We start from the raw sequence: 12911 nt of genomic DNA on the forward strand, positions 1-12911 counted from the left end.
CTGGGCGGCAGGAGTTGTGTGAGGGTTAAACAACCCTTGCATAATCCCAGAACAGGCCATGGGTTATGCGAGGATTGTTTAACCTTCACAAAACCCCCACCTCCTGAGTTTGCACGACACGACAAGCCATGGCTGGATGGAAAATATTTAAAATGGCCACCTATGCATGCTGCAGCCCACTGTGGCTTAAATGAGAGAACCCATGGTTTGTTGTTGGGTTATTTATGCTAATAAACCATAGTTTGTTATTGCAGCTGGGTTCACACAACACAACAACCCACATTCCAACAACAAGCCACAGTTCAACAACCCCCCAGACTCAAGCTTGAGTGTGGGTTGTCAAGTTGTGTGAACCTAGTGAATTTGTCTTTGACCTTTCCAAGAGGAAGACAGGGAGAACCGGCTTGTTTGAAGTTACCCGAAGGTAGGAATACTAAATATTTCTTTCCTTTTCTGTTCTTTCTTAAACTTTTATCCCAGAACAAGTGCTTTTAATACAATTACTTTTAACAGTAGAAAATGAAAGCATTCTTAATCCACATGGTTCTGGCCTGGATAACTTTTGTGGAACAATTTGCAGGAATATGTCCAATGTTACACTGCCATAATTCACTACAATCCACATGGTTACAAGTGGATACTCATCCTGTGGTCTGGTGCAAATGTAATGCTGCTCCACAGTTTGGTCTGAAAAATCAAAGAACATGGGGAATGTATGTGCAAGCTGGGAGGAGTGCAGAGCATGAAAACTCGTGGATCATGGTTAGGAGATCAGACAGTAGCATATCCACACCAGGCCTTTAAAGTCAAAAAGGAAGTCAACTGGAGTGTACAGGTGCCACAGCATTGTTTTCTCCGCTCACCTACTTGAGAAACACTATGGAGTTGAGATGGCTGCACATGTTTTCTTTCTCCCTTGCATCACTCAGGTGATGGTCCCAAGCCATCACCTGAGGGCACATGACACAGCAACCTTACTGAAGCTACACAGATCTGTGTCATGCCAGTGTGGATGGGACCACCACCTGGGAACCCTATGTTTGCTATCTTGAGTTCAATGATGGAACAATGGGGGAAATAAATATAAATATAATGAAATAAATAAATAACCCTAATTTGCTTTAATCCAACATTGATCATCCCTACTCAATGGTTAATTCCTCATACTCACTGAATCATTACTTGAAAATAAAATAAGGCTAGTTACCAGCTTCCTCCACAGAATACATTTCTCGCCAAAACATCCTGTGCTTGTAATCATCTTTTGGTGCATATAGGTATGTATTTAGTCCCCATTTTTGAAGTCTGTAAAGTAAAGAGCAGAACAAAAAGACCATTAGAAAAACATTGTACAAATTTAACTCACTTTTCCCACAATTGCATAGCCAAGCATACCCAAGTAAGTTATGAAACCCTACAAGGAGACTGACCATCTAGAAAAACCAAGAATGGCAAACCTAGACAAGTAATTGTTACCAGGAAGATAGATAAGATGATGGAGGGAACAATCCTATGGGGATAGGCGGTTGCCTCTGAACTTGGAGGCGACTACCTATCCAATGCAGGGTGGGCTGTGCGCGGAGGGGATCTTCTCCACTGTGCTCTTGCCGCCCTGCAATTGTGGCTAGATGGCTGATTTCAGCTGTCCAGCTGCAGGACTTCAGAGCGGGGGAGGCGGATGATGCACAGGAAGTGTCACACCAGCACTTCTGTGCTCCCTGCCCTGGGTACGCCCCATTTTGCCCTGCTCCACACTGCTCTTACGAGCACCTATGAGGGAGCGAAGGAGGGGGCAGGGAGGCAGTTTTCTGGGAACCAATCTTGGACCGTAGGCTCCAAGGTCAGTTCCCCAAAACTGAACAATCCTATGGCCGACTAGCTATTGTCTAGCAGCCATAGGATTGTGCCCTAATTATACAAATCAAGGTCTTAGGGTAGACCTAATACTTTTAAAGCTACTTACTTTCATTCATTATTTTTCTGTGCATGCCGGCTTTCCTTTTTTTCAGAATGCATTAGTTTCTACAATATAGACACGTGTCTGGGTTTGGAAGCAGACACCTGCGGGTTCTCTTTTTAAGCATGCTTTCTTTTCTGATGGGAATAAACATTTCCCATACACATAAGCAACCATGGGGAGAGGGGGGCAGACGAGCAACCATGTGAGGAAACATTCCCAGAAAGAAATGCTTCAGAGTACAGTAAACAAAGTTCTAAACACAGGATTTTATGAAAGACCAGCATGAAGCTCAGATATCTGAAACAAAATCACCTGGGTCTTTGCATCACCTGGGTCTTTTGTATAAACTTACCCTTAGAGTCTCTATTCTATTTGGACAGAGGAGGATGTGATCAGTCATTATGAGCTGGGTCTACATGTAAGGATTGGAGACAAATGCTGTCACCAAGACTCCTAACCTTTAAAAAGGCAAACAATAAAGGGTTTTCCTGGTGGGCAATAGAAATGAAGTAAGGACAGCTAGGAAAAAAGTAGAGAAAATCTGACAGAAATTGCTATTGGGCAATTTCCTTTCACAAAGCAACTCTATGAGGTAGCAAAAACAAATAAAATCTTCTATGAGAACAGAGAAGACAATTGCTCATCAATAAGCAAAGGTAAGACCACAGATGTGCATAAAACTTCTGTAAACCACCCAGAGAGCTTTGGCTATGGGGCAGTAGAGAAATGTAATAAATAATAATCTGTAAATTCCACACTATTTTAAGAATATTTATATACCACTGTTCATCACAATCGCTTACAAAACTAAATTAAAACACATCAAAAACACAATACAAAAAAAGCTCAACAAAACAATAAAAACAGCATGGAAACAATTAAAACCAAGCAATACAACAGTAAATTCTCAAAGTCTAACTGAAATCAAGTTTTCACCTGCCTTTGGAAGGCCAGGAAGGAGAAAGCTATGTACAAACACTTCAGAAGCGAGTTTCATAGCATCTGCACTACAACAGAAAAGGCCCTTCTCCTAGTGGACATAGCCTAGCCCCACACCTCATAAAATATAATTTGGAACAGGCTTCATCAGAAGACCTATGTGCCAGGAAGGGTCATACAGGTGGACATGTACCTTGAGATAAACAGGATCCACGCTGCTTAGGGCTTTAAAGAACCAGCACCTTAAAACCGGTAGCCACTGCAGCAGTTTCAAAACAGGTGATGTGCACAAATATTGGCCCGCACTGCTTAAAGATTAATAGGATGGCTACCATATTTTGCATTTGCTGAAGTTTCTGAATAATCTTCAAAGGCAGCCCACAGAGAGTACATTAAAACAGACTAATCTGGAAGTCACCAAAACATGAATGACAGCGACTACATCTCTATCTTCCAGCAGTAGACATTGTAAGTGTATAAGCTGGCCCTCCAGACCACAGTTACCATCTGAACCAGGTCCAGCAGTACCACAAGCCTACAAACCTGATCTTTTGAGGGGAGTGTGACTTTTACAGCCTGTTCTGGACAGCCCACCAGTCCACTGACTCCCACTATGATCAACTTTTATCTTATCTGGATTAAAGTTAAGTTTATTCATTTTCCTCCAGTCCATCATGGAATGTAGGGATACATTCAAAGGTTTACACTGCCTCACCTGGATTTGACAAAAAGCAGAAACAGAGCAAGGTGTCATCAGCTTATTGATGATACCGAATCTCCTGATGATCTCTCACAGCAGTTTCATTTAGGCGAGGAACCCCACATTAGACAATTCCCATGGGTAGGATCAGGTCTCCCAGCACAACTTCCTGGAGTGTGCTCTCCAGAATATTTACCGGGGAGAAAAGTTAAAAGCAGTTGTATATTTCTGGACCGTAATAAAATAACTTATAAATCCTAAAAATTGGATCCACCTATGAGTAGTTTTTGGGAATGGCTGCAGAAACCTGTTGCTTTTACTACCACATCTTGCAATCCGAAGTTAAGTTATTATGCTAGTCATTGAAGGCAGGAACTGCTGTTTTTTAATGACCTTTTGGAATTTTTTGCCACTTGTTTTTAACATGCCTTAACTCTGTGCTTAGATTTTTTTTTTACAACAAAATAATTATGAAGGAGAAGTAACATGATATCACATACCTTCTAAAAAGTTCCTTCCTCTGTTCCATAACCCAAGGCCTTCCATAAAATCCTGTAGGAAATATTGAAGGTAGACAGTCTCAAATATTATGCTTCAGCTTAAAAGAAATATTCAGCTTAACTCCAGAGCAAAGCTTGGAATCAATTTTTAATTTGCAGGACAACGTAACTGCTATTTCTAAATTGCCTCAAAAATATTTTAATGTAGCAGAGGAGAAATATTTTTATTTATTAGACATAAATTTCCCCTCTGCCCAATGGTCACTCAAGACGATATACATAGTATATTAAAACAACACCACACATTAAAACCTAAGAGATTACCCAAGTGCAAGTAATTGTTGCGAGGCTCTGTTTGCCCAGGTAGGGTCAGAATTGGTATATTAGCCTGAGCTGATAAAATGCATTCTGAACCACCAAAGCCTCTTGCAGGGTGGATAAAAATGGATCATTTTTGAAAAACAAATTTAAAAAATGGTTTCAAAAAATTAAATTGGATTTTTAAAATCTTTAATCTTTTTTTTAAAGTCACACACACAGTAAACTTTTCTCACTTAAAAAATAACATAGCTGAAATGAAATCTCATAATAAACATGCTAAACCTACACTTTCAGGCTGGGTTCGCACATCACTTTAAGCCATGGTGTCTTATAAGCTATATAAAGTAGATTTTTATGATAGCCTACATCTCCCCCCACCTCGATGCTCCCTCCCTCTCAGTCCTCCAGCCTGCATCCCAGGGGACCTAGCAGCGGACCCATCTTGTCTGCCGCCAAATCCCCTTTCTTGGCTCCGATTTGTGCAAAAATGGGACAGGCAATGCTGCCCACACATCCCTATAATTTTTCCTATGTTCGTAAATTTTCCCCATGTCCCTGTAATTTTTCCTATGTGCACACATGGGAAAAATCATTGCCTTGAGCTGAGGCAATGGGAGTCATGGTGGTAGTGGTGAGAATCTGATTTTCCAAGAAGGGCACTTTTAAAATCCAACTGAATTCAATGTGGAAAGATCTGCATTGGATTCAATCCTTTTTTGGAGGGAAAGAGGTGTGGGGCAGGGGGGAGGGGGTGCCCCCCACTCAGGCACAAAGGGAGATCCCATTAGGAAGTGGGAGTTTAGGAGCAGGGGAGAAGGCAAACACCCACTTCTAAGTAGGATCCCCCTTTGTGCTGGGGTGGGGGACACCCCAAGGTGGGCACCTCCTTCCCTTTGCCCCACACCTCCCCTGAGTTATAAAAAGCAAGCCACGAGCAAAAACCTTTCCCCTGACTGGTGGGAAAAGGCTTTTTTGGGGGGAGGACTGGGGCCAGGGCAGGAGTGAGGGCCCCAGGGGGGGGGCTGGGGTGTCCCCACCCTGGCACAAACAGTGAACTGACTGGTAAGTGGGTGTTTCAGGGGTGTGTGAAGAATGGAATGAAGCACAAGAATCGAATGAAGACATTAAAAAAATTGTTGCACCCTGGGGAGACAGCAATCGCAACAGGGACTGGGTACCCGCTCTCCCTGCCTGCACCCCTGCATGTTTGGGCAACATGCAGGGTGTGACGGAGGGCAAGCTGGAGGAAGCCCTGCAACAAGCGGAAATGATCGTTTCTTGATCGGGACAGGAGCACCCTTATGTGAGCGTTTCACTCATTTCTGGTTGCCCTGGAAGTGCTAAATCTTCATTCAGCAAGCAGTGGGAGCTACTTGAGGACAGGAATTGGGAGGGCATAAGAGAATCAGCAGAGGCATAAACACCCCACTGAATTCTGCCCCTTGCTTTTACCTATCAGTCACCAACAGCTTATTTTTGTTTGCTACTTTCATTTTTTATGAGGGCAAGGCTGGGTCAAGAGACAGAGTGAATCAGAAAGGAGCAACACTGGAAAGAAAAAGAGAAGACAAAATTGTCCAGTATGCATTTTCCGGTATCCCTCATACTAACAGTGCTATCCTATACCCACTTACCTGAGAGTAAGCCCCATTGAACTCAGTGGAACTTATTTCTGAGGTGACATGTATAGGATTGTATTGTTAACCTCAAACTATTATGGATGCTGGTTATAAGAAAGACCCTATATGGAAATATTTTAAAGTCATTCCTCGTATAGATAAAAAGGAAAGCATGCAAAATATATGTAACAAGACAGAGGCCTGTTCACACATAACAGCCCATGGGTTAAATAAACCATGGGCTGTCAGGGATAAGTGGCTACACCCTTCCGCTTTTACTCTATAATCCACAATCGACCCCTCTGTAGGTTGTGGAGCGTGACATCCAATCCTGGACCAGGTGCAGATGTCATTCCAAGATTTTGGGGGTTTGGCAGGGGGAGGAGAGCTCTCTTCCATCAAGGCTGCCTCTGAAACCCTCAGGTTGATTTTTAAAGCCACGGCTCCTCTCATCTCCATATTCCCCCCCGCCCACAAAATTGTGGAAAAGCTCCATAGTTTGGTTTTAATGTTTGGCTGTCTCAGGAAAGCTTGTAGGAATACAAGAGGATATATTTAGGGAAACTAGTCAATCTTCAAGGTGATACAATATTTTGCAATGCTATCTAATATGATAAACAACCAGTGCGCAAAGGAATGCATAACAACAATCCTCAATGGGGCATAAAGTCACAACAACTTGTATACAGGATTGCTTTCCACTGGCAGGATGTAATATATGCTTGAAGTCTGGTGCTCTGATCACATTGCCCTAGACCTCTACACAAGTCACACACCCATTATGAGGCATGGTGATAACTAGCGATGCCACCAAAACTCTACTGTGCTTGTAATGCCCTCATGTTTTCCAAGTTCCAGCAGCACCATACTGATCATAAACTCTAGGGCACCTAAAAACAGCCAGAGGGAGAACATAACAAAATATTGCATGATGTCATGATGCAGTGCATGATGCCATACTGCAGGTTGTTATATGGCCCAATTGCAGTCCACCAGGAGAAGAGCCTCCAAGTGTAGCGGCCTCCTTCTTTAGAATTCCCTGCCCCTGGAGGTCAGGCAGACACCAACACCGTGTTGTTTCTGGTGCCTCCTGAAAACAGCACTGTTCCAGGAGGCACTCCTTAACTGACCAGTAACAGTTTTTATTGGCATTGTGTGTTTTTAAACAATTTTAATGTGGTGTTTTCATCTTTTTATTCTTTTACTGTTTTATTTCTTGTGTTCACTGCTCCGAAAACTGTTCTAGATATGGAGTGGTATATAAATATTGTAAATAAATAAATAAATATTAGAGGAAAATGTTATTTTTCCCTCTTCCATCCGGAAAACTTTAAAATGTCATTTCCTTGGGGCAGGCTCCTTATGGTGCTTTATGGTATAAAGCATAATGTTGATTCATTCAAGCCCATTTGTAAGTTAGTGCCTTACTGCTCTCCCAACAACATAATAAGGAGTACAACAGGGCCAAAACATCTGTGGCCAACCCTCCTGCCATCTTCACTTTCCCCAAACTTACCTGGTGATGGCAGTAACAAAAGGAGTAGGGTGGAGCCTCATGATGAGGAAGGCTTGTGCGGTGCCTCCACTATGCTGGAGAACAGTCACAGCCGCATCCCAGAAGGACACATGGGATGCTACCTTACCTGGGGGAGGGGTATTGGTACCTGTGATGTTGCTGTGACAGCATGCTTGGACATACTGGAGGCCCTTGCACAGGCCCTCCCAGTTGCCAACACTGCTATGCAAGGTTGAATGGGAGCAGGATGGGACAGCTGAGGTGAGAGTTGGCACTGAAGCCAAACTTCAAGGAGTGGGGGGTTGTGCTCAGTTAGGAATGGTCTTAGCTCATAATGTGCTTCGGAATTCAATTTCATTCTCAACCCCCCATTCCAAAATCTGGCATCATCAATACATGATAATAGTACAAAAACCATCCTATTTGAAATCATTTTCACTTTCTATTCTATAGAAAAGAATATCTAAAGAATATTCTATTCTATATTATTCTTTGATACTCCAGTGTACTATATTACACTAAATAACTAAGTTATATAGCAAATAGTTTAGTATTCTAATCATTCATTCAGGTTATTATTTTTTTTACCCTGTACTACTTCTGTCTGCTTATGTACCAGAGTTCCACAATTTTGGTTTACATGGGAGGTGTGCTGCTATTCTCTGGTGAATGTGACAAGCCCCAGACTCTCTGCCAGCCTTGGAGCTGCAGAGATGGGCAATGACCATCCTCATCACTGAATAGCAATCCCCACCCTCTCTCCAGCTGGAGGTTGTTTGCCCACTGCAGAGGTGCCCAGAGCACTTTGGTAGTGCAGGGTCAAAAAAACCCACCACCATTTCCTGCTCCAAAGTTGGATTTGGGGTTGGGAGAGAGAAGAGATGCAGTGTAAGGTCAGGGAGAAGAGGGGCAAGGTCCTAGCAATTTTTTACATGGATAGCTAGGCCAGCCAAAAACTGTGGAGTCTGAGCAGAACTTAACCTAAAACTTACAGCACAATCTTATGCATGTTTACTCAGAAGTAAATCCCACTGTGTTAAGTGACGCTTACTCCCAGCGAAGTGGGTATAGGATTGCAGCCTTAGATACATAAATCCTAAAATAGATAATTCAATCAAGTGGAGATTAACTGAATATTTAAAACTGTACGGAAACTAACAGTTGGGAAGCTGTTATGCTCATCTCTGGTAGCCCAAAACATTAATATGACATTTTTCACTGCAAGCCTCTCATTCCAGAAACAAAGGTTTGGGAGAGGTTAAGTCTCAGCACTGCATTCCAGCCTGGCTGTGTTTTAGCACAAGTGCCAATATGATTGCCATAAGTTATACTGCAGCTACAGTTGTGTGTGTTTTTTTAAAGAATACACACAAGAGGCATTTTGCAGATGATGCAAGCCATAATTTTGATTATTATTAAAAACAATTTCACTCCTGACAGCATTTGCTAATCACTAGGTTCTCTTCTCTCCCCAGAAGAAATTCACACAAATTAGGCCAGGGGTGCAGAACCTCAGGCCCAAGATCACAATTCAGCCCTCCTGTGGTTTCTCAGAAGGCCTCACCCCTTTTCTCCCCAGCATCAATGGCTTACGTGCAGTTTTTCCTCCATTACGGGTAGTAAGAGCATTAAACTACAACATGCTGGTGTTTTCAACCCACTTTTGCCTTTTTCTCCACCCACCACTGGAATGTCCCCCTGCCCCGAGCTTCTCCAAAATGAAATGGAGCCCTCAAGCTGAAAGAGGTCTTACACCCCAAGCCTAGCTACAAATGCAAAACTCTGGAAATAAACCTCATCTCCCAAATACCGACTCCATCAAGCCTCCCTGTACAAAACAAGACATGTGCAGTTTGTAATAGGATGGGCCAATACTGGTTACTGTGTGAGTAAAAAATTAAACCCTAATCCTGGTTTTGAATTATATTTCTACAGCTAACAGTATTTACAACTTAGTCCAGGCTAGATCTGGATACATCCATGTTTCTTTAGCAACTCTGAAGAAGATTATACCTTGAAGCCAAAGCAACACATACACATACACGCACACCTTTACTAGACTGTACAGGGTCGAAAGAAAAAATCTTTCTTAGCCCTGTAGGACTATTCTACTAGGCAACAGCAACTCCAATCACCACATAACATGGGCACTCAGTACTAAGAGGACCACCAGCATATGGTTGTTTACTGAACAGTAAAAGTGCATAAATTATGCTCCAAATTATAAGCATCAAAAAAGCATAGGATCAAAGCAAGATGAGCCTACTAACTTTATCAACCGCCCAGGCAGCTTCAGCTATTGGGCTGTATAGAATAAATAAATAAACCATCTTCTTAAACTACTAGGCAGAACTAACGGAACAGTCATCCAAGCAGCAACTAGACAACAGGCTATACACGGAAAACTCATGGCACAGCCAAATGATTAGCCTTTAAAGGTGCCAGGGCCTCTCGGTTGTTTTCGTTGCACATATTGCAGTTTCATAACATTATTTTGCTCCGGGCATCCATGCGAAAAGAAGAACAAAATGTGTGGCTCAGACGCTTGCAGGTCTTAAGTTCAGCGGGCTTGAAGTTTAAAGAGATATACATTAAAAGGACAGCTGTGCTTCTGTTGAAGAAAAAGGTAAACCGAGTTAAGCCTCCGCCTCCAGGTTTCATGGCCAGGGCGGAGCCTGACGCTACACAAAGAGGAAAAGGGAGCGGGGAAGAAAAGTCGGTGGTAGCGAACGAGCAAGAGAGGGAGAAGGCGAAGCTTTGTTTAGCTACAGCAGCCTTCCCCGACTCGGGCCCCTCCAGATGTGTTGGGAGTACAGTTCCCAGCATCCCCCAAGAGCTGGCTGGGGGATGCTGGAGGCTGTAGTCCAACATTTCTGGAGGAGGCCGAGCTGGGGAAGGCTGAACTACGCAGGCTCTCTCCCTTCTCGTTTTTTGCCGTGCTTCCAACAGCCCCACACTTCTCCCTTTCCCTTGCTCCCCATTACCTTCTACGACGCCGCAGAGGAACCGCCGCGCACCCCCATTGCCCACAGCTCCGGCTCCGCTCCCGGGATCAGTTTCCGGGACTGTCGGGTCGGGTCTCGCAGGGGGCGACTCAATCGGGGCGGCGGCGGCGGCGGCGGCGGCGAGCACAGGGCTCGGGCCGGGCGTGCCCTGAGGCTCCCCGCGCGTCTCCTCGACCATCCCGGCCAGGCCCGCTGCAGGACTCCCGTCGGCCGCCATCGCCCTTCCCTACTCTCTAACCGGGGCAGGCTGCGCTTGCGCGGGGAAAACCAGCCCCAACCGGTCCGAGCCAGAACCAACCGCTCTGCTCGCTCGACTGCCAACCGGGACCGCGGCTGCTGATCACGTGCAGCTCCACCTCCTTCCCTCCGCGCGCCAGCCAGCCACAAACACCGAGCGGGAGCGAGCCGCCCAACAAAGCTTGAGGGAACGAATTGAGCGACTGACTGAAAGGGGGGGAGGGTGACGGAAAAGCTCTACTGCGCAGGCGTCAAGGACTGCATACTATTAACTGCGCATGTCCTCCCGGGTCGGAGGAGGTGGGGCGTGCTAATACGCAAGCGCGGGAATGAAGCCACAGCCTACTGCGCATGCGGGCGGCGATCGTTTCGAACCGTGGGAGTTCGGGCGCACGCGCAGTTGGCGCGCAGGTGCCGGAGGCGGGTTCTGCGCACGCGAGGAGGGAAAATAAACAAAGTAGTGAGTGCTAAAGCGCAAGTGCAGAACTAAGTCGCGAGGGACGCGTGTGGAGTTTTGCGCATGCGAAAGAGAGCAGCGGGCTTCCTCCCGGCTTACTTTCCGCTTTGTTGCGCATGTATGGATGAGCAGGAGGAGGAGCTTGGGGTCAGCTATTGTGCTGTTTGACCTACTTTCCCAGGTTGCTGGGCAACGTTGGAGGCCGAAGGCGGGCACTAACTAACTAGGTGTAGTCACGCTTAGGCCACTAGCTTTTCTGCGCTGTATTTCAGGACAAGGAAGAACTCCGCGACAGGTACGGTGGGCTGATGCAGTGTAGCGGCTACCATGAAAGCGTCGGCTTTGGACTAGGGACACCCGGGCTCAAATTCCCATTCAGACATGATGAAGCTCACTCGGTGATACCGTGCCAGTCACATTCAACCTAACCTGCCTCACAGGGCTCTTCTGAGAATAAAATGAGGGGTGTAAAGTGTCCGAGGCCCTTGAAGGGATGGTTGGAGAAAAATGAAATAATGAACAGGGAACAGGCCGTAGCTCAGTGGCAGAGGCCTGCTTTACGTGCAAAGGGTACCAGGTTCCGTCCTCAGCATTGCCAGGTTGGGCTGGGAAAGACGCTGCCCGTCAGAACGGGCAAAACTGAACTGGACAGACCATTGGCCTGACTTGGTTGGCTGGTTCTGACGTGTTTCCGAGTTCCTGTGGTGGAACCATAGTCTCCAAACTCAGGAAAATTTTCCTGGATATATTCTTGTTCTAGGTAACAGTTTTTATTTAAAAAATACTGGCATGTTCTTCGGCAGGGAAGAGTGCAGCCAATGCCAGTGAAGACGAAGCTTTACTTGGTGAGCTGGGTAGAGCAGGATGGAAACTACTAAGTGCGGGGAGGAGCCAAGACAGAATCTGGAATGAGATGAGCAGAGGCACACTGATCTAGATTTTACTGGCTTTTCAGCCCCCAATACTGGTTACTTGACAGAACACAGTTTTACACCTGGACTTGTAAAATATGGTCATTTGGCAACCCTGCTTAGGAAGGATTGCCGCTTCTCAATAAAATTGTCTTTTCTTTCTTTGTGTTTGTGGTAGTTTTATATTATCCAGTGCCAAGTGCGGATAGTGATGAGGTAGTAAAAAAAAGCAGGGGGAGGTTGGCTCCCCAAAATTAAAAATAACCAGGTATGTTGAAAATTGGCTTGGCTTGGTACCCTGGAGTTAGGTAAACCATGTGGCCTTCATCCTGTCCAAACATGCATAGGATTCTACCATTAAGCATAGAATTGCCAACATATTTACTGCCCCTACTCTAGTGCCTTTTATTGATATATAATGTTGGGCCTTTTTATTATCTGTTGTCTGTCTCTTTTGGATAATGACTCTGCACAGCCTTTCAAAAAGTGTAACAGTATAACAAAATTTCAGCTTTCTGCTGAGTTCTCAATGAGCAAGGAGGATTGCTGCAGGGAGCTGCTGTTCCATATATTGTTTAGCAGAGGGCAGTTTGCTTATAAACTCCTGTTCTGAGACTTTATTATTAACTTTAAGAATCGTCAGTGCAAGTATGGCAGAAGGGGGTAGGCAGATCTGCCTGGGAACCCTGTGTATACTGCCTTGAGTTCCATGATGGAAGAAAGGTGGGATATAAATGTACTAAATA

The 12911-nt window shown here is 44.9% G+C and overlaps 1 protein-coding gene across 2 annotated transcripts in view; it reads right to left on the reverse strand.

The window, feature by feature from the left end:
• Positions 1 to 11045, reverse strand: part of OGA (O-GlcNAcase) — a 32312-nt gene extending 21267 nt beyond the window's left edge. Inside the window, exons 1-3 of one of the 2 annotated variants that reach the window (XM_084846506.1) lie at positions 10540 to 11045; positions 4100 to 4151; positions 1208 to 1305 (exon numbers count right to left, since the gene is read on the reverse strand). In XM_084846506.1, coding sequence (XP_084702632.1) covers positions 1208 to 1305; positions 4100 to 4151; positions 10540 to 10777 — 388 coding nt within the window. In that variant the 5' untranslated portion in view covers positions 10778 to 11045. The other variant, XM_084846507.1, reaches the window with a different exon arrangement.
• Between the last annotated feature and the right edge of the window lie 1866 nt (positions 11046 to 12911).

This window comes from Heloderma suspectum, chromosome 3 (genome assembly GCF_057233095.1).
Source record: "Heloderma suspectum isolate Gila_16-S chromosome 3, 16-S_ref, whole genome shotgun sequence".
NCBI classification, from domain to species: Eukaryota; Metazoa; Chordata; class Lepidosauria; order Squamata; family Helodermatidae; genus Heloderma; species Heloderma suspectum.